At 47.6% G+C, this 20679-nt stretch overlaps 1 protein-coding gene across 3 annotated transcripts in view; it reads left to right on the top strand.

Annotated features, from left to right (window-relative positions):
- Nucleotides 1-2324: 2324 nt before the first annotated feature.
- Nucleotides 2325-20679, top strand: part of RGS9 (regulator of G protein signaling 9) — an 89666-nt gene continuing 71311 nt past the window's right edge. For all 3 annotated transcript variants that reach the window (XM_082441903.1, XM_082441906.1, XM_082441905.1), the window contains exons 1-2: nt 2325-2483; nt 2906-3195. In XM_082441903.1, the coding sequence (XP_082298029.1) occupies nt 3088-3195 (108 nt within the window). In that variant the 5' untranslated portion in view covers nt 2325-2483; nt 2906-3087. The remainder of the gene's footprint in view (nt 2484-2905; nt 3196-20679) is intronic.

Below are 20679 nucleotides of genomic sequence, written 5' to 3'. Positions count from 1 at the left end.
CTGATCCCAAATCTATTGAGGATCCGCTGGGGGACGTCAGGCAAGGCACAGGTGACACAAAGTGATACAGATGGCCACTCTAGATTCTAAAGTTCTTTTCTAGTTTACAGAGCCCTCTCACATCTGTTACGTAACTTACACAGCATAAATATCCAATGACTAGATGATCTTAAAGTTCTAGCTTTTCAATAAAATCCGATTCTCAAGTAAATACACACACACACACACACACACACACACACACAATCTCATAATAGACAAATCACCGTCTAACCTCATTGAGAAAAAAGAGAGAAAGCCCAAGTCAACAAGATAAGAGAACGGGGAAACAATTACAGACGCACACCAATTTAAAACGATTCTGAAATTACTTTGCTCTGCCCGTCCCGTTGAATTTGGGAACCTGGAAGAAATGGGCGGTTTCTCGCCCTCTGTCACACACCATCGCAGGGCCTCGCCGGGGCTGGCGCTGCATCTCATTGCTTTCTGTCAAGTCATTTCCCTGTGAATCAACCAGACCTCAGAGTCTGGTTTCTGAAACGCTTATTCTAGCACTTTAACCCAGAGCTAAGATGTCAGAGTGGCGTGGCAGGAACTCGGCTCTTCCGCTGGGATGGGAACCAGATTATCTGAAGACTTGTTTGCTAACTGCCCCTCTGACGGCAACTGCCCACCCGCCCTCTTCTGACGTCAGCGTTATCTGCCACGCTCGGGCGCCCAGCTCTAGAAGGAAAAACAGGCAAGTCCCTGGTCCTGAGAATCCTGCCTGCTAGACCTGGGAGGTCTCACCCTGTCGGAGACTGGTTAGCTCTAGTCCCTCCTTTATAGATGAATAAATTGAGGACAAGGGGAATGATGTAGCTGTCAAGTTGAGACTATTTTCATTCATTTTGTGCTCTTTCTATTACACTATCTTTAATGATACTAATATTAATAATAGTAACAACTGATATCTATTGATTTGTGTACTCCTTTATCTCCCCTTAACAACCCTGTTATGTAGGCGGTCGTTGTGCCATTCCCATTTTACAGAAACTGAAGCACAGAGGGGTTAAGTAACTTGCCCAAAGTCACACAGTTTGTTCGTTAGTAAATAGCAGAGTGAGATTTGATCCCATGTAATCTGACTCCAGAGTCTGTACTCTTACCTCCATTGACTACTCCAAGACTTCTTGTATTATTCTGGGATAATATAGGTCTCGGACTATGGGTATAAAGAAGACACTAGGGATGGTAATTTTTAAGAATCCCAAGAGACATAAGACAAACTATGGTTTATTTGACATTCACCATGTGTCAGTCACGCTTCTGTTTTTTTTTAAATTTAATTTTTATTTTATATTGGAGTATAGTTGATTTACAACGTTGTGTTAGTTTCAGGTGTACAACAAAGTGATTCAGTTATACAGATACATATATCCATTCTTTTTCAGATTCTTTTCCCATATAGGTTATTACAGAATATTGAGTACAGTTCCCTGTGCTATACAGTAGGTCCTTGTTGATCATCTCTTTTGTTAATATATATAGCAGTGTGTATATGTTAATCCCAACCTCCTAATTTATCCCCACCCCTTCCCCTTTGGTAACCATAAGTTTATTTTCTGTGTCTGTGAGTCTGTTTCTGTTTTGTAAATAAGTTCATTTGTATCATTTTTTTTAGATTCCACATACAAGTGAGATCATATGATATTGTCTAAGTGCTTTTTACATGTATTAGCTCAGTAATGTTAAACCCAAATCAACCCCCCCACACACACAAAGAAAAATCACAGGGCGTGTGCACCGTCCTCATTGACAAGATGGGGAAAAGTTTCTGTAACCGGCTTGAGACCGCACAGCCAGTGGAGGTTCCGGGGTCGGAGCCAGCCCGTCTGAAGGGGCGGGGCAGCATTCCTCACCGCCAGCCACACTTCACTGCCGATTAGCCCGGAAACTCATTCCGTCCTCATAGTACCTGACACACAGGTGTCACTTCCCACTCACTCACTTGCTTTTCTCCCGTGAGATGAGGAGACAGATGCTCTTAAGCAATTTGCTAAGGCCCATGCAGGGAGCTGTGGCAGCCCAGCCCGGGGTCCAAGGCCCGTGATGCACTGTTTTCACTCCCCGGCCTTTGGTGCTGCGGTCCAAGCTCGCCCCCTGGGGCAGAGCCTCCCACGCGGGTCCCGGGCGCGCGGGGCTCACCTGCGGCTCCGCGGGCCCCGGCGGAGCCCGACACCGCCCCCTGGCGGCAGGTGGGCGCCGGCGCGGAGCACGCCCGGCCCGCGGCGCGGCGCGCTGATTGGCCGGCGCGGATTCGGGCAGCTTCCCGGGGGCGCCGCAGGCCGCACCACCCCGCCCGCGCACGGGGACGCCGGCGCGCTCTCCGGGGGCTTCTTCTTCCCTCCGGTTGTGTCCCGGTTCTGCGTCCGCCAGGGTCCAGGATGACAATCCGACACCAAGGCCAGCAGTACAGGCCGAGGATGGCATTTCTGCGGAAGGTGAGCGCGGTCCCATCACCTGGGCCCGGGAGGGGCGCGGGGACCAACTCCGGGAAGTGCCGGCGGCGATGCGGGGAGGGGCGGGGGGCAGCTCTTGTGGTCTTAATAACCACAGGATCTCAGTTTCCAGGCTGCCTCTTGGTCAATGTAGGGCGGTGAGAAGCCCGTTACCAGAAGCTTCCTCCCCACTGGGGCCGCACTGTCCTGGGGGTGTTCTGCCCTCCATGCTCTTGCTCCCAGAGGCTCCCCGTAACCCCAGTGACCCACGGAGGGGGGGAACCTGCACACCTGCACAGGAATGCACGGAGTATTGCCCTCCTTTCTTTCCCAGGCTCCCTTTCCAACCACTGTGGCCACTTCCGGCCGTCAGTCCTCCCACTGACACTATAGCAATAGGTTTGACAATTATCCCCATTTTACAGGTAAGGAAACTGAGGCGAGTAAGGACCAGCGCTGGAAGAACGGTCGGTGTGATACAGTGAAGCTGGTCTCGCTACAAGGCTAGGAACATAAAGTACAGCGTCTAGTGGGCAGGGGCTTCGGATTCTACTCTAGGAGCAGGAGAGGCCCAGCAGAGGAAGAGCCTTGACTCTAAGACTGAAGGATGCTGCATCGGGGCTTCTGCTGGGCCCAGAAGAGGCAGAAGGAAGGCCCAGGCAGCGGGAGCAGCGTGCGTCAGAGCAGAGGTGTGTGCGAGTCTGGTGTGTTTAAGGTAAGTTGTTCCTTGTTGCTGAGATTTTTATCCGCGGGGAGTGTGAGGCCAGACAGGCAGGCAAAGATACATGCTAAAAATCTCCTGTGCCTTTCAAAGGTGGTCTGACTTTTCCCAAAAGAAGCCACGGAGGAATTTGGAGCAGGCAAGCGATGTCAGATTCAAGTTCAAAAGACCACTCGGCTGTGAGCCAGAGGAATGGATGGAGTGACTTTTCCCTGAGCTTAGAGAGTTTGCTCAGGGTCCTCCGGTGTCCACTCCAAGTCCAGCTGCTTAGGAAATGACAGGCTTGTGACAGGGCTGGGGGGAACGGTGCTGGTCAGAAGGACCCTTCTTTCTCCTGTGGCTCCCAGGCTGCCGCCTCGGGCCCAGTGCCACCCCTACGTGCTCGTGACCACCAGCCCCACGTCTGATTTCTTTTTGCACAGCCTGGTGATGGGCGCCCACCACGGAGGGTCCTGGGCTTGTTTAAGATGTGGCAGAAAGAGCTGGAGTATCCAAAGCCAGGAGCTTCACCTGGTGGAGTTAGCTGATGACACACAGTGGTCCGAAGAGCGTGGCCTCCGACACCCGCAGGGCTCTGTTCCCTGTCCAGGCTGTCATTTCCTGTGTCCCGGCAGCCCTGACCATCTAGGGGGAGGTGGTACAAAACTTGCTGCAGCCCTCTGAAAAGCTTTCCTCTTGATTTAGGGAAACAGGTGGTCCTGGGCGAGGACTGCAAGGAATAGGGATCATAATGAGGCTTGGACTGATTTATTTATTTACTTATTGAAGTGTAGGTGATTTATAATGTTGTGTTAGTTTCAGGTATACAGAACAGTGATACATACATATATATGTGTATATATATCACGTATATATACACACGTGGCCTTTCTCCGAGCCCCCCATCATCTCTGTTCTGTGTGCATCCCTCCTGCGGGTCCCCTTTCATCAGACACAGGGAAGACCCCCTGGCCCTTTCCCAACACACAGACACATACACACAGACACCGAATTGACCCTGCTTTTTCAGATTCTTTTTCAGATTCTTTTCCCTTACTCTACAAAATATTGAGTAGAGTTCCCTGTGCTGTACAGTAGGTCCTTGTTGGTTATCTATTTTATATACAGTCGTGTGTATATGTTAATCCTAGACTCCTAATTTATCCTTCCCCCCCTTTCCCCTGTAGTAACCACAAGTTTGTTTTCTATGTCTGTGGGTCTATTTCTGTTTTGTAAATAAGTTCATTTGTATCTTTTTCTTTTTTTAAGATTCCACATATAAGCGATATCATATACTTGTCTTTCTTTTTCTGACTTACTTCACTTAGTATGATCATCTCTAGGTCCATCCATGTTGCTGCAAATGGCATTATTTCATTCTTTTTTATGGCTGAGTAATAGTCCATTGTATATACATATACATATGTGTATATGTACCACATCTTCTTTATCTGTTCCTATGTTGAAGAGCATTTAGGTTGCGTCCATGTCTTGGCTGTTGTGAATAGTGCTGCTATGAACATTGGTGTGCATGTATCTTTTCAAATTATAGTATAGGGTTGGGCTGATTTAGAATTGCTGGTAGCATTTATACAATCCTCCCACAACAAGCATTTATTAAGCACCTACTATGTGTCAGACATCGTTAGATGCTGGATAACAAAGACAGTGGGGCCGTGGTCCCTGTCCTCAGGTGGCTTCTAGTCTAGTAGTGGGAGGCGGTCACGTACACCAACCCGATGGCACATCACAGGTGCGATGGCAGATGCCCGGAGGGTAGAGGAAGCGCCCTTGCAGGCATTCACTTTATCCTGGGTGGAGTGTCACAGAAGGGTTCTGGAAGATTTGGTGGTAGTTTAGCTGGAGCTTGGAGGATGTTCTTGAGGCTGATGGGGCGCCGGAAGAGGACCAGGACGCAGGAGGAGGGACGTGCATAGAGCCGTGGATCTGTTGCCTGTCTGTTGTTGAGTGGAGCCCAATGGCGATGGCCAACAGGCAGTTCTGTTTCTAGAGGGAGGCTCTGGAAGACTTGACAGTGGTTCTCAGTGGTTATTGGGGATGTAACAAAAGTTATATCGAGGCTGGATGCAGCTAAGAGGCCACATGGTGGGGGGCTTGGGCATTTGGGCTGTGGACGGCAGCGCTGTAGTTGGGACACGAGCCCTTATGAGGAAAGAAAGATCACTATTTACAGCTTTGCACAGCAAAGGGCGTGATGAGTCTTGTTGGCAGGGAGCCCTCTCTGGTTCATGGGAGCACTGCTCGCTGAGATCTCGTGGAGAATGACAGCCACGTAATGTGAGAAGAAAACATAAGTGTGGGTGGACGGATGACGGATGTTGAAGCCATGGCTTCTGATACTTTTAGTGACTGGATTCCTTGAAATGCTTGATGTCATACCTCAGTGAGCTGGAATCTGAGAGCGGAGACACTAGGCCTGCTGTGGGGTCTGACAGGTCAACGATGACCTCTTGTTACAGCCGGGAAGCCGTGGTCTGGTCAACTCTGTGTGTGTGTTTGTGTGTGTGTGTGTCTGTGTGTGTCTGTGTGTGTGTCTCTGTGTGTGTGTGTATGTGTGTGTGTGTGTGTGTGTGTGTGTCTGTGTCTGTGTCTGTGTGTCTGTGTGTCGGGAAGGGGCCAGGGGGTCCTGCCTGTGTCTGATGAAAGGAGGCCCGCAGGAGGGATGCACACAGAACACAGGGATGATGGGGGGCTCGGAGAAAGGCCACCGCAGCATCCTTTCTGAAGAGCTTTAAAATCAAGGCAGATTTTCTGTTGTTGGTGGACAGAGTTTCTGCTTGAGAAAAGGAGATGGCCGAGGTTGCCTCCCTGAGATCCTAGGAGTCAGTCATATTTTTTTTTGCACTTTACATTTATTATAACTTTTTAAAAGGGAACCACTTAAGTGAATTTACAGAGGAAAATTATTCTGTACCCTAATGGGAAGACTCCTGTCTGAGTCCATTGGGGCTGCTATAACAAAATACCACAAACTGGGTAGCTTCCAAACAACAGAAATTTATTTCTCCCTCTTCTGGAGGCTGGAGGTCTGAGATCAGGGAGCCAGCAAGCAGGGTTGGGCTCTGGTGAGGACCTTCTTCCTGGTCGCAGACTTCTGGCTGTGTTCTCACATGGTAGAAGGGGCGAGGGAGCTTCCGGGTCTCTTTTATTCGGGCACTAATCCCACACATGAGGTTTCCACCCTCGTCACCCCACCTGCTGTGGGAGATGATTGCTTTGGGGGTTAGGTTGAATTTGGGGGGGACACAAACATTCAGACCATGGTAACTCCCTAAGAACATACATGGTGCACACATGTTCCCCGCTTCCTGGCAAACCCTTTGTGCAAAGTGGGCCCTCCCTGCTGGAAAGAAATTTGTCTCTGTTGGGTTTTTGAAAATAGCTCTTGTTAATCCCCTTTGAAGGGTTTCAAATTCTTTGTAGATTGATTTTTTTTTAACACAAAGGGAAAGGAATGAGCCTGCTGATTTTTTTTTTTTTTTTTTTTATCAGAGGAGTTTACATTTCTCACTGGCGAAGCAGGTAAAACGCCTAACTAGCTCCCCCTGATTCTCTACTAAGAAGCTGCTGGCTTCACCCAGCGAAGTACGGTATTTTCAGGAAGAGTTGTGTGTAACCTGCAAAGCTATGAGGGAGAGGATGGAGCTCTAAGCCCTGTCATCAGAAATGAGCATAACAGGGGTGTGTGTGTGTGTGTGTGTGTTTGTTGGGGAAGGAGTGACCCCTGCCGCCCGTGGCTCCTCGGTCCCTGCCCGCGTCCGGGGGAAGCAGCCGCCCTCCGGCCACCTCCTGGGGTGTCCCCGTGCCCCCTTCTCCGCTGGGAGCCGCTCGGTGCCCCCGTGGCCCGAGACGCCCCCAGGCCCTGACCTTGCAGGAGGCCAAGCATTGCAGCTCCGAGTGGAGCGGAAACGCATCATTTCCGTTCCAGAAGGATCCTGCGAGCCGAGAGCGCGTCTGTGCAGACGAGCTCACGGTGGGTCTTGCACGAGGAGCCCCGGGCGCCCCTGGGCCCCGGCCGGTCCCGCGGGTGGCTGAGGGCCCGGCGCTGGGCCCGGAGCGGCCGTGACCTTGGCCCTGACCTCGGCCGCTTCTCAGCACTGTGGTTCTGCTGCCGGTGCTGGGTTAGCAGCAGGTGGAAATAGGACCTCCCAGCCCTCGGCGCTGACCTAGGACGTCCTGTATCCCCCCCTCCTCCCTCCCTGGGGACGTGGGGGGCCTGCCTGCCTCCGGGGTGGCGGGTGGAGTGTCTCCAGTTCAGGGCTCCCCGCATGACCTTTCACCTCCAGCGCAGCCAGGTCAGTGGGCACCCACCCCGGCCTGGCCACATCGTGGGCTCCCTTCAAAGTCCGCTCCCTCCAGGAAGCACCCCTTGACCATCCAGAAGATCTCCGCTCCCTCTGAGCTCCTGCGCAGGCCCCGTACGCCCAGCTGCGACGTGCTTTATTCTGTGCTGTGTGTTCGTCTCTACCTGTCTCCGTATTTTGCTGCCCCGCCTCCCAGAGGACGAAGATTATGTTGTTTATTTGTAGCAATCATACAGTTGGCTCCAGAGGAAGCACTCAGTTCAGTCGCTCTCTTTGGATTTGGTTGTCTGGCTGAGCTTTTCTCATGTAACCTTATTGGTTGACCCCTAAAGGGCATCATGTGACAAAAACTTCTATCACTGCCACTCCCACCCCAGATGTCACTGTTCCTACATTGCCTTAGAGATGATAAAGCTGTTTCACATTCCGTATTTTCATTTGATCTTGACAGCTGCTTTTTTAAGTAGATGAAGCGGGTATTGCATGTTTTCTGCAGTGGATGGAAACCCTGAGGTTTTCAGGGTTCAGAGAGGTTAGATGACGGGCCCAGGGTCAAAGAGCTGACAGAGAAAGCTTCCGCGAGGCTGGGAAGACCACTGCCCCGTTCAGACCACGGGTACCTTCATGCCTGTGAAAGGGCTTTGTGAACTGAGGGTTTATACAAGGTTACATGGAATTGGATGAACTGCAGGAATATCGCTAGAGTGAGACAGTGAGATTGAGGGAACAATCGGTCTGGACGGCTTTGACTAGGTGGGCAGGAGGCAGGGCGTTGGTCGCATCTGGGGGGCCCCCGCTGGGTGTGCGGCAGCAGGAGGTAGTGGTGTGGGGGGGGCGGGAGGGGAGACCCGAGTCCCGAGGGCTGTCGTCTGCACACACGCTGACCCCTCCAGCCCCCGTCCCTCTGCTTCTGCTCTGCCCTCCCCCTGGCTGCCCGTCCGCCCTCCTCCCCCGGAGCTGGGGGCACTGTTGCCAGTCGTCCCCTAGACGTTCTCATGACGATCCAGCAGCACGGCGCAAACTGAAATCTTCCTCTTCCAAAGCAGGCTGCTGCTCACGTGCTTCCTACGCTGGAGCCTGGACACCTCGCGGTCATGGTCTCTTCCCCTCCCCAAAGCGAATCCAGTCTCCAAGGACCAGCATCCCCCCAGTCTCCCGCCTCCCCGTCCTTGCGCTGCCGCCTGAACTGTTGCGCTCACCCACTCTCTGGGCTCCCACCTCTGCGTGCCCCCCTTTGTGTTGCCTTCTGTGATCTTGTGAATCGAGGCAAACGATGACGTTCCTCCCCGACAGCTTCCACGTGCCCGTTGTCCCGGGCTGAATTGTGTCCCCCAGATTCACGTGTCGAAGCCCTAACCCCCAGCATCTCAGACTGTGACTGTATTCGGAGACTGTCTTAGTCCGTTCAGGATAGCTACGTGCTGGGCGGCTTAAACAACAGAAATCTATTTTCTCGCCGTTCTGGAAGTTGGGAAGTTCAAGATCAAGGGGCCAGCAAGGTGGGTCTCATCCTGAGGCATCTCTCTTTGGCTTGTAGGCAGCTGCCACCTCTCTGTGAGTTCCCAGAGAGAGAGAGGGAGAGAGCAAGCTCTCTGGTCTCTCTCCTCATGAGCTCTAATCCTATCAGATCCAGGCCCCATCCTTATGACCTCATTTCACGTTAATAACTTCCGAGAGGCGCCACCTCCAAATACAGTCACATCGGGTGTTAGGGCTTCAATATATGAATTTGGGGAAGGTGCCAACATTCAGTCTGTAACAGAGATAAAGCCTTTAAAGAGGTGATTGAGGTCAAATGATGCCATTCATTTGGGCCCTAATCCGATTTGTCTGGTGTCCTAATGAGAGGAGATTAAGACACACGGAGAGACACCAGGGGCACGTGGGCCGAGGGATGGCCGTCTGCAAGCCAAGGAGAGACGCCTCAGGAGAAAACAACATTGCTGGTACCCTGACCTCAGACTTTCCGGCCTCTAGAACTGTGAGAACATAAATTTCTGAAGTTTAAGCCCCACAGTCTGTGGTATTTTGTTACGGCAGCTCAAGCAAACTAATACACCTGTGAAATGATCGTCAAGGCCTACTGGGTCCTAGGTCTCTTTGCTCTTATGTTGCATACCATGCATTTTTATACTCTCATGCCTTTGCACGTGTTTGCTCCTCAGTCTGGAACGCCCCTTTTCTCAGTGGCAGAGGCAAAAAATTCCCACCCAATATCCCAGATGCTGTCTTAGAACCAACAGGCTACAAGCAGTAGTGATATGTGTGGTTTCCAGGCTGAAAGCATTGAAAGGCAGGTGCACATCCTCCACTTTTGGTGTCTTCCCTGCACAGCGCTCGTGAGGGCATGTGGACCACGGATGGTAGCAGCCTGCATCCCTGAGTCATGGCATTGAGGGAGTGCCCTGGACACGGCCAGGGCAATGAATTAGCATCTGCATGAGGGAAGCGAATCTTTGTTGTGTTAAACCATTGTTACTGCAGCATAACCCCGTCTGTCCTGACTAACGCACTTTCATTCTCTGCCGGTTAAAATTGTCATCGTCTGCGTTCCAGTTTAAATCCTGCTTCTTTCTTTAAAGCTCTTCTAAACCAACCTAGCCCCAGTCAAATTAATCTCTTTCCTTTACACTTTCACAGCATGTGTAACTTATGTCAATTTGACACTTAAAGCTTAGCATTATGCTTAGTGATCTACACATAGAGTTAGTGACACAGAATGAGTAAGACTGTGAATTCGGGAACCAGACTGACTGGGTTCATATCTCAGCCCTGCCATTTATCAGCAGTGGGACTTTTGATGAGTTACTTAATCTTCCAGGACCTTGATTCATATTTGTTCTTCTAGGACCTGCCAGAGCACCTGGTACAATAATTAATTGTTCCAATAGTACCAGCTTGCTAGCCGCCTTCTGTTTTGTCTTGCAGATCGAAGCATCAGTAAAAGACATGCAGAACCAGAGACGGGGGTCAAAATGCAAAGCCAGAGGGTCCTGTAATCAGGGGTCCTTGTGACTTAACAGGTGATACAGCCTGTAGCTCAGGCCAGGCCAGGCCTGGAACAGACTGCAGTTTTCTCCTACAAATTAACTCAGACTGGAGGGGTAGGACTCAGAGGGAGGAAGGAAAGATACATCTGATCTTACTTCTTGAAACCACTTTCCCTGAGGTCATCATTTTTAGGTGTGCACCAACGTGGTTTATGATTCTTTTTTCTACTAATGTGATGACTTACCTTGATTGATTTTAGTATATTGCATCACTTGCATTCCTGAAATAAACCCTAGCTGGATGCTTGATTTTATTTGCTAGTAATTTATTTAGGATTTTGCATCTAATGTTCACAAGTGAGGTTTTTTTCCCCCTCCTGACACCCACCAGTTCTCTAATTCTCTGACACCAACTGGGTGTCTTAACAATTCAACTCAATTTTGCCACTGTCGACTGAAAAGAAAAAACGCACAACCTAAAAGTTGTGAGTTATGTTTTATTCTGGGACCTTACCGAGGACTATGGCCTGGGAGACAGCCTCTCACATAGCTCTGGAGAACATTCCAAAGAGGCAAGGAAGGAGTCAGGATATAGAGGAGTTTTTGCTGAAAAATAAATTGTGTAGTCGAACATCAAAAGATTACTGCTACTCACAAAAAACAAACACGTCAAGTAGATGATTTTAGTCCTTTTCTATGTATGGGGAGATGCAAGGGTCTGGGCTCATTGAAATTCCTTAGATCTGCATCTTAACCCTCTGGGGCCAGTAGCCTCTTTTTCTCCATCTGGCGTTCCCCCGACTTGGCCGCGGGCACCATTCTTTGCTTGCTGAAATGGCCGGCCACTTTTTTTTGTCTGAAATCCTAACTACCTGGAGTTAGGTGTGGGGGGCTCAGTCCCACAAGACCCCCCCCATTTCAGACACCAGTCCCAAGGCTCAGGTCGCCGGTGCTTCTGACCAACTGGCTGTAAACTGGGGGCTTCCACATACCCGCCCCCACCCCACCCACCAAGTTTAGATATTTCGTTAAACGACTCACGGAACTCAGGGAAGTGCTTTCCTTACTGCTGCCGGTTTATTGTAAATGACAGGGTTCTGTAATAGGCAAATGGAAGAGAGGCGTAGAGCAAGATACGGGGGTGAGGGCACGCTTGGAGGCTCCATGCTCTCTCCGGGCAGGTCGCCCTCCTGGTTCCTTGATGCGCTCGCCAACCCAGAAGCGCTCTGAACCCTTTCGTTTAGGAGTTTTTATGCAGGTTTCATTATGTAGACACGATCATCGATTCAATCATTGGCCGTGGGTGATTAGCTCAATCTCCATCCGTCTTCCCTCCCTGCAGTTTAGGGGGCTGGGCTGGAAGTTTCAGTCCTCTAATCAGGCCTCCTTCTTTCTGGTGACCAGCCCGAAGGGCCTCCAGGCACCAGCCACCTCATCAGCATACAAGAGACACTCTTGTTACCCTGAGATTCCAAGGGGTTCAGAGCTGTGTGCCAGGAACCTGGACAAAGGCCAAATATTTACTTTTATTATATCACAACGTGAGTGACTGGCCAGTGATTTTTCCTTCTTGTAAGATTCTAGTCCAATTTTCTATCAAGGTTATGTTGGCCACATAAAGAGTTGGGAAGTATACTCTGTTTTTCTATTCTCGGGAAGAGTTTGTGCAAGATTCGTGTTATTTAAATATTTGCAAGAATTAACTGGTGAAACCATGTATGCTTGGAGTTTTCTCTGTGGGAAGTTCTTGAATAACTTCAATTTATTTATTAGATATTAAAATTTTCGTTTTCTTCAGTGGGCTTTGGAAAGCTGCATTTTTCAAGAAAATTTTCCATTTCATCTGAAATTCCAAAATTTTAGTGTAAAGTTTTAAAAATAATATGTTTATTAATCCTTTTGATGTCTGTAGGCTCTGTAGTGACATTCTTTTTCATTTCTAATATTGGGAATTTGTTTTGTTTTTGTAGGACAGTATTGTTAGGAGTTTACCATTTAAAGATATTTTCAAAGAGCCAACTTTTGATTTTGTTGATTTTCTCTGTTGTATATTTGTGTTCTACTTCACTGTTTATCATCTTTCTCATTTACTTCTATTTTCCTTATATTTAATTTGCTGTTCTTTTAATACATTCTTGAAATAGAAGAATAAATCACTGATTTTCAGCCTACCATTTTTCTAACGTGTACATTTTTTTTTTTGATGTCTTTCTTCCATTGAATTCTTTTTTTAAAAAATATTTATTTGGTTGCACTGGGTCTAAGTTGCGGCTCGTGGGCTCCTTAGTCGTGGCATGTGAACTCTTAGTTGCGGCATGCATGTGAGATCTAGTTCCCTGACCAGGGATGGAACCCGGGCCCCCTACATTGGGAGCGTGGAGTCTTATCCACTGCGCCACCAGGGAAGTCCCTCTAATGTGTACATTTTTAAGGTTATAAGTTTCTCTCTGTGCCCTGCATTAGCTGAATCCTGTGAGTTTTTATATAAGTTATGTCTTTATTATCATTCAATTAAAAATATTTTCTAATATCTGGGGGTTTTCTTTAGTTTATGAATTATTTAGGAATATATTTTTAAATTTCCAGACAATGCATATAATCTTTTTATTACTAATTTCTAAGCTTAATTCCACTGTGGTCAAATAACATTCTCTGAATGATTTCAATGTTTTGAAATTAGTTGAGGCTTTCTTTATAATCCACTATGTGGTCAATTCTGGTATATGTTTCACTTACACTTAAAAATGTAAATTCTGTCATTGTTGAGTACAGAATTCTACGTATAAGCCACCAGGTCAAGTTTGTTGTGTGTTTTATCTTCTATATCCTGATTGGTCTTTTATCTGCTGGTTGTATAAACTATTGAGGAAAGTGTCTTAGTTTTTCGCTATGATTGTGGATTTGCCTCTTTCTTTGTTTAATTTTTGCTGTATGTAGTTTGAAGTTATGTCATTGACTATGTACAGATTTGTGACTTGTTATCTTCTTGTTGGATTGACCCATTATGATATTTCTTTAGTTCTAGTAATGCTTCTTGCCTTAAAGTCTTATTTGATACTGGTATAGATACACTTGACTTCTTTTTGCTAGGGTTTGTGTAATCTATCTTTTCCCGTCCTTCTACTTTAATCATTCTGTCTCTGTATATTTAAAGTGTCTCTCTTAGAAGTTACGTGTTTTTTTTTTTCTTTATCCCATCTGACAATCTTAGTCTTTTTCTTGTATTATTTAGTCCATTTACATATAAAGTAACTGCTGATATAGTTGGATTTATTCCTACTTTCATAGTATTTTTTTTTCTATTTGGCTAATCTGTTTTATGTTCCACTTTTCTTTTTTCTTGCCTTCTTGTGGTTTAATACAATATTATCTCTTACTCTATTCCCCACCCCAAACTTGTAGGTTATATGTTCTGTTATTATACATTATTTTCTTTTAGTTGATATCCTAGAGATTAGACAATATGTAATCTTGTCTTATTTCTGTCTAATACAATTTATTACTTTTACCAGTTTCCCAGTACTGCTAGAACCTTAGACAACTTTAGCTTTCCTAAAAGTTTATCCCTTTCCTCTTTTTGTGTTGTTTCATACATTTTTAGTTCTACACATAAATTTAACTCCACAAGACATGATAATTGTTGGGTTGACATTTAATATTTATTAATAATTCCCCATATTTTTATCCTTTCTGGTATTTTTCATTCCTTCTTGCATTTCCATGTTTCTGACTAGGATGATTTTTTTTTTTTAATGATTTTATTTTTGGCTGCGTTGGGTCTTCGTTGCTACGTGCGGGCTTTCTCTAGTTGTGGCGAGCGGGGGCTACTCTTTGTTGCGGTGCACGGGCTTCTCATTGTGGTGGCTTCTCTTGTTGCGGAGCACGGGCTCTAGGTGCGCAGGCTCCGTAGTTGCAGCACGCGGGCTCAATAGTTGTGGCGCATGGGCTTAGTTGCTCCACAGCGTGTGGGATCTTCCTGGACCAGGGATCGAACCTGTGTCCCCTGCGTTGGTAGGCGGATTCTTAACCACTGTGCCAGCAGGGAAGTCCCAAGGATGATTCATTTTCATTCTGCAGACCTATTGACAATGAATTCTCTCTTGCCTGTTGTGACCAGGAAATTATTTTTAAAATCTTTGCTGGTTGTTCTATGAAATTAATTAGCAGAAAAATTATATTTGGCCTTTCTCTTATGCCCCTTCCCTAATCAGACCATTCTCAATCATAAAATTGGGGAACACTGTAATGCTTCTTATGGGGTGAAGGTCAAGGGCCTGAAAAACATCAATTGAGAATATATCAATAGATTGAAGGTGAGGGAGATCTAAGTAAAACGCATTTTGATTAGCATGTTATATGTACGTATATTTTAATCGAAATATAATATTCACTTAGAAAAGACAACATATACAGATCTTTCGAACATGTTTTCACAAACATGATTTTCACAAACAGAATGTGGTGCATATATTTTAAATCATTAAATTCTGTTTAAAGAAGCAGAATTTTGCATCGCAGGCACACGTTACTCACTGTTCAAGCAGATGGCTTCCTGAAGAAACCTGTGTGACTTTGCACTAAGTGGCCCTCTCCATCAGACCTCCCTGACTGCCCCAGCTGTGATCTTTCTTCTTGTCAAGGTGCCCTCCGCAATCCAGTTCACCTGTGCTTCGGGCAGACAGAGACAGGGTCTCCCAAGCAGCCTTCCGGCTTCCTCTGCCCCCAGGGAGGAAAGTCTTTGTGTGACCACTCAGTACCCTATCTTTCTGCCCCAGGTGCAACTTCACGGAGGTCCAGCTGGATGGGGGCTGTAAACAGAAAAGATTGAACCAAGTCACTTGCATTGTACTCCAGCTCGAGAAAGAATATGGGGAGAGCATCTCTGAAAGAGATGTTCAAAGAGACAAAATGGCTTATCTTGTCTCTAGCACCATGGATGAGAGTGCTTTCACCCAGGAACATGAAGATCTAGCTAACCTGACAGGTACATCTGTAGGGTGAAGACACCCAATGCCATTAAACTTGGGTATCATTCTTGTTCTGATTCCATGCCATGTGTCTCCAATATGATATACCCATAGTATATGAATCTGGACTCCCATGTAGATCTTCTTTCAAGAAGTAACACACTGTTGGTGAATAAAGTTTGCCAGCTGCCTGATAGTTACATTTTTCACTAGAAAGGAATTACCTTACACTCTGGGTTTATACATTGGTCCCTTTTGAGTTTGGTTAGCATTAGTGTGTCCTCTGGAGCCTGGTTATCTCTGTGCGAATGGTGTAGGTTTCTGGCCCTACAGGATGGAGGACCAGACACTGGAACAAGGACACTGTAATGTCTTGTTACTGTCATCCTTAGGCAGGTCCTGCTTGAAACTGCAAGTTTAGTAACATACTGGTAAGTCACTTCAAAGCTCCCCTTGAAAGAGGTTTGCACCAAACACATGAAATTGCCTTAAGAGCTTCTGTTGTTACTTCAGCAGCTAAGTCATCGTGAATAAAGCTGAAGACAGTCCCTGTACTAAATTTTATTCTATAATGTTAGGGCAAGTTTCGAGTGAATGTCACTTCATATATACATACAACATACTTAAGCGTTTCTTAGCTACATTCTATTTATAGCAGGAAATGTTAATCATGTTTTACTAAAGTAGGTCCTTGAACAAATGTCCAAGGTTTGTCATTCAGAAGCCCTGAATTGTAGAATTTCCACTTGGAACGATCCGTGTTTTTCAAAGTAATTATTCCTATTGCTTTATGAATAATATGCTGATAATACGCTGATAATACTGGCGCAGTGACGTTAAGATGTTATTTACTGTCCATGATGTACGAAGGAGGAAGGGTGAGGAAGGTTCACTTCCTTTTCCGAATGTTAACGGCTTGTAGTACTTCATTATTTATGGACCAGTTTCTCCAATGTCTGTAAAACTGAAACTATCCTTACTGAAATCCAGTCAGGTGATTTTCAAAAAGTAGTTCTGAAATGTCTTTTGAGAAGTGAGAGTGACTCTTGCACAGGTCTGTGCTCACGTGAATGATTTATGTCAGCGTCTCCCAAAAATGTGTTCTGGTCAAAACCGCGTTGGGGAGATATTAATAGGGTGTTACTCAAGTTTCTGTGGTCAAATGCTTGAGAAACACCCGGCTCAACAGAGTTAGATGAGTTCCATTACTGCAGAGCTTCTCAGAACAATTTAATATTCTATCAGTAACTGTGGCGAGAGACCGCAGTTCAAATCCCAAACTTGTCCATCTTTTATTTTCCCCTCAGGAACACACTGTGGTGAAAGTTTCTTTCTATGAAACATTCCCCCAACACAGTCTTCTAGTATCAGAGAAGGTAAATCCGGTTCACTAAAGAACATATGCTACAGTACAATCACACACAGTAGGACAGGATTACACACAGTAGGACAGGATCACATATGGTAGGACAGGATCACACAGTAGGATGGGATCCCCCCCAGTAGGACAGGATCCCACACAGTAGGATAAGATGATACATAGTAGGACAGGATCCCACAGTAGGACGGGATCTCCCCAGTAGGACAGGATCCCACAGAACAGGATGGCCGATACCATCCTCACTTTAAAATCGAGGACACTGAAGTCAAAGTCTAGGCAGTCAGCGCCTGTAGCGAGCGCGGTCCTGGAAGAGGAAGAACCGCGGCCAGTGCTCCGCAGGGATCTAATCGCCAGGCCCACTTCCGGGCGAGAGCTCGGTTCTGAGCCTCACCCTGCCCGCCCCCCGCCGGGGGAGGCCGTGCCGACCTTCCGGGCCGCCCTCTCCCCCGGCGCCCAGCTCCTTCCAGGGTGCAGGGCCTCGTCATGCGCCCCAAGTCCTCCCCCCGCATCTGCACACGACGAAACACGAAGGCACACTTGTTTGTTTTAGCTACTTGACTGTTTTTCACACAGGCAGCCGGGCGTTCTCTCAGATACACCAAGACAAGCCTAAATCACGTAATTTTAGGGCGGGTTTCACCACGGCCCGAGGAGTTATAACGAGGAAAGAAGTCCACAGCGCTGGGGGTTCGAGGGGCCGACCCCGACCCCCCACTTGGGGAAAGGGGCCCCAAACTTCCGGGGTCCGCGCCGCCCACTAGCTCCCCGTAGGAGACCCACACCCAGCCGGCGCCCGGGCCCGGAGGGGCGGGGCCGGAAATGGCCGCCGCCGGAAGTCCGCCGCCGGGAGCCTGCGCTTCCTCCCTAGGACTTTGGAGGCATCCGCGCCTCTATGGTCTGGGCCGGGCCCGGCCCCTCTGCGGGAAGGGAGGGGGCGCTGGGGACCGCGGAACCCTTCCCTGCCCTTTCGTATCTGCGCACCTGGCCGCACTGCTAGCAGGGAGGCGGAAATTCCCCTCATCACGATGTTTAAAAACGGAGATGCAGGAACACAGTAGGGTTCCCCCAAACTCCCCATCAGTTTTCTAGCCGGTTTTTACCAGGGCAGGCGCACATCCATTTTTTAATGACGTGAAGTCTAGCTTTCATGCAATCACACAGCTGAAATGACCCTAAATAATTTTTTTTTAAAAAGGTTTTACACTGAAGTGCCTTTTGAACGTGAACCCCAGTCTGGGTGCTGGACCTGCGGCTCTTGTTTTCTTCTCCCAGACGCAGCCCTCTTGTCCCCTAGAACGGCAGGGATGAACGGGCACACCTGTCCTTGCCTCGCGCCGGCGCCCCCTCTGGCTCACCTGTGGATTCAGAGGGTCACGTTAACAACTTTGAGATAGTACCCTCTTATTTGGATTTTCTGGTCTAAGAAGGGAAAACTATGCACGTACAAATACAGAATCTAGAAAAATTAGAATTGTCTAGGTATAAGAAACGTAATAGCACCCAACACAAACAAGGGCGTGGTGAAATTAGTTCATTTTGGGCAAACGGAATGTAAATATGCGATACTGCTGAAAAACTACTTGGCGCTCTGTGTCAGAAGCCATTGAAGAAGTAAGTTCAGACTCTTGACACATGAGATGACCATCTGTGGAAAACTCATCCCAGTCCAACAATCCGAGAGAGAGGAAAAGCTGCATTTCTGAGGTGACTCTACCATGGACAGCTGTTGATTTTGCTTGCCTAGCACCCAGTGTTCTCTGTTTCTGGTTTTCACACCATGATTTTTCTGTGGGAAACCAGCTAGCTCTCAGTTCACGACTGAGGCGGGCACGGGACGCAGTTTCTGGCCGATCCGAGGACACTGGCATCGCGTGGAGGTGAGGTGTGAAGTCAGAGGCCAGGCTGCCTGGGTCCCAGTCCTGGCTCTGATGCTTAATAGGGGCAAACACTTCAGCTTGTTATTTTTTCTCTTTACTCATTTAAAAAATTTTTAAAATTTTATATTGGAGTAGAGTTGATTTATAAGTGATTCATATATCTACATCTATTCTTTTTCAGATTCTTTTCCCATATAGGTTATTACAGCGTATTGAGTAGTGTTCCCTGTGCTATATGGTAGGTCCTTGTTGCTTATCTGTTTTATATACAGTAGTGTGTGTGTGGTAATTCCAATCTCCTAATTTATCTCCCTCCCTACCTTTCCCCTCTCTTGACTCGTTTGTTGACTGGGGGTCTTAATAATAGACAACTACTCCTAGGTTGCTGCGAGCCCTCAGTGAGTGGGCAGGTACACTAAGGCCTGTTATGCAAAACCATTATGATTTCATCTGAGCAGTCTCTTACCACCTTTCGGTTCTTTCCTTTTCTTTTTTGCCTTCCACATCCTCCCACACCATCCACTGCACTGTCCCAGAATTATATTTTATGTCTTTCTTTCTACTGGAGGCATCTTCAAGGCAGGACCGTGTCTCATTCACCTTTATACCACGGGTGCTTGACATGATTCCCAGCCCAGAAACGGTGCTCAGTCAAGGTTTGTTGAACAAAACTGAGTACTCCCTGACACAGAGCAGAGAACGCTGGAACAATGAATGAAAATGTCATGAATCCTAGAGGAGAAACAAAAGGGAAATGGCGAAAGCCACATGAAACTAGAACAATTTTCTTAACAAAAATGGTGTGATCCCTGGAGATTGCAGACTCCATTTCTTCCTGGCCCTGGACTTGCTCTCTTATGGTGGGCAGGTGAGTTCCAGCAATAGACTGGTAACCAAGACTGACTTTCTGAATTCCTGCTTCTTTTTTTCTGCCTTGGAACCTATTTCTTCCCTTGGGGACTGGCCAGGAGAAATAACCACCGCCTTCAAGGAAATCAAATCTACCCGCAAGATATCAGACACCGCCCTGCAGGCCCAGCGTTCATGTGCAAAACTTCACACATACGATGCAGTGAAGAGTGGGCTTAAAAGGGCAGGCTTCCTTAGGTGCGTGGAAGAGGTGGATCGGGGCAGCCAGAAAACCCTTTCTAAGGGGTGATTGCCCAGCCTCTGAGGGTGATATTGGGTGAGTGATACCAGCCATTCAAGACTCCCTTGGAGCCACACCCATCTGAGACTCAATAATTCTCAGAGTCGGAAGAGATGCAGCCATTGAGTGTAGTGTAGGTCTTGTCTACAACATCCTAGACCATGGCCTCTTAAGCCGCGAATATTCCAATGACTCCCGGTTCTCCCGGTCCATGAGATCACCTCTGAAGTTTCTGGAACAGTTCTAGTTGCTATAAAGTTTTCTGCTCAGTCTTTATGTAACGATGCTCTGGTTCAGGTTTTGCTAATCCTTAGCAGTTTTTGGTGCTGCAAAATGAATCCAACAGATACAGAAGGACCTTCACCTCCCGTCCAGTGATTCTGTGGTCACTGATGTCACATTAACAGGAGTATTTGCACCTCAGAAATTGGCAGTGCCACAATCAGATCTACCCCCTGCCAGAACCAAAACCAAAACCCAGAGACCGCTGCTCACAAGCTGCTGGCTGACCTTATTCTTAGTGAAACTCATCGATTAGCAGGGGATGTAAGATGTTCACCAATGATGTCCCACCCAAATTTGTGCGTGGAGAAATGCCACGGGAATGGCATCAACTCAGTGGTGAAGGAATGGGGAGGAGGGAGGTGTCAGCAGAACACCTGGTGGGAAAGACTTGGGGGCAGAAAATCCACCACAGGCTGGTGAAAAAGCAGACTTCAAGGCTGGCGAGAGAAAGAAACTCCGTGTCGAGAGGCAGTGACACTACAGGTGACAGTTCAGATCGGGCCAGACTGGGAGAGAATGAATTT

Source organism: Balaenoptera physalus, assembly GCF_965194825.1.
Source record: "Balaenoptera physalus genome assembly, chromosome: 20".
NCBI lineage: Eukaryota > Metazoa > Chordata > Mammalia > Artiodactyla > Balaenopteridae > Balaenoptera > Balaenoptera physalus.
This window is presented reverse-complemented; position numbering and strand designations above follow the sequence as displayed.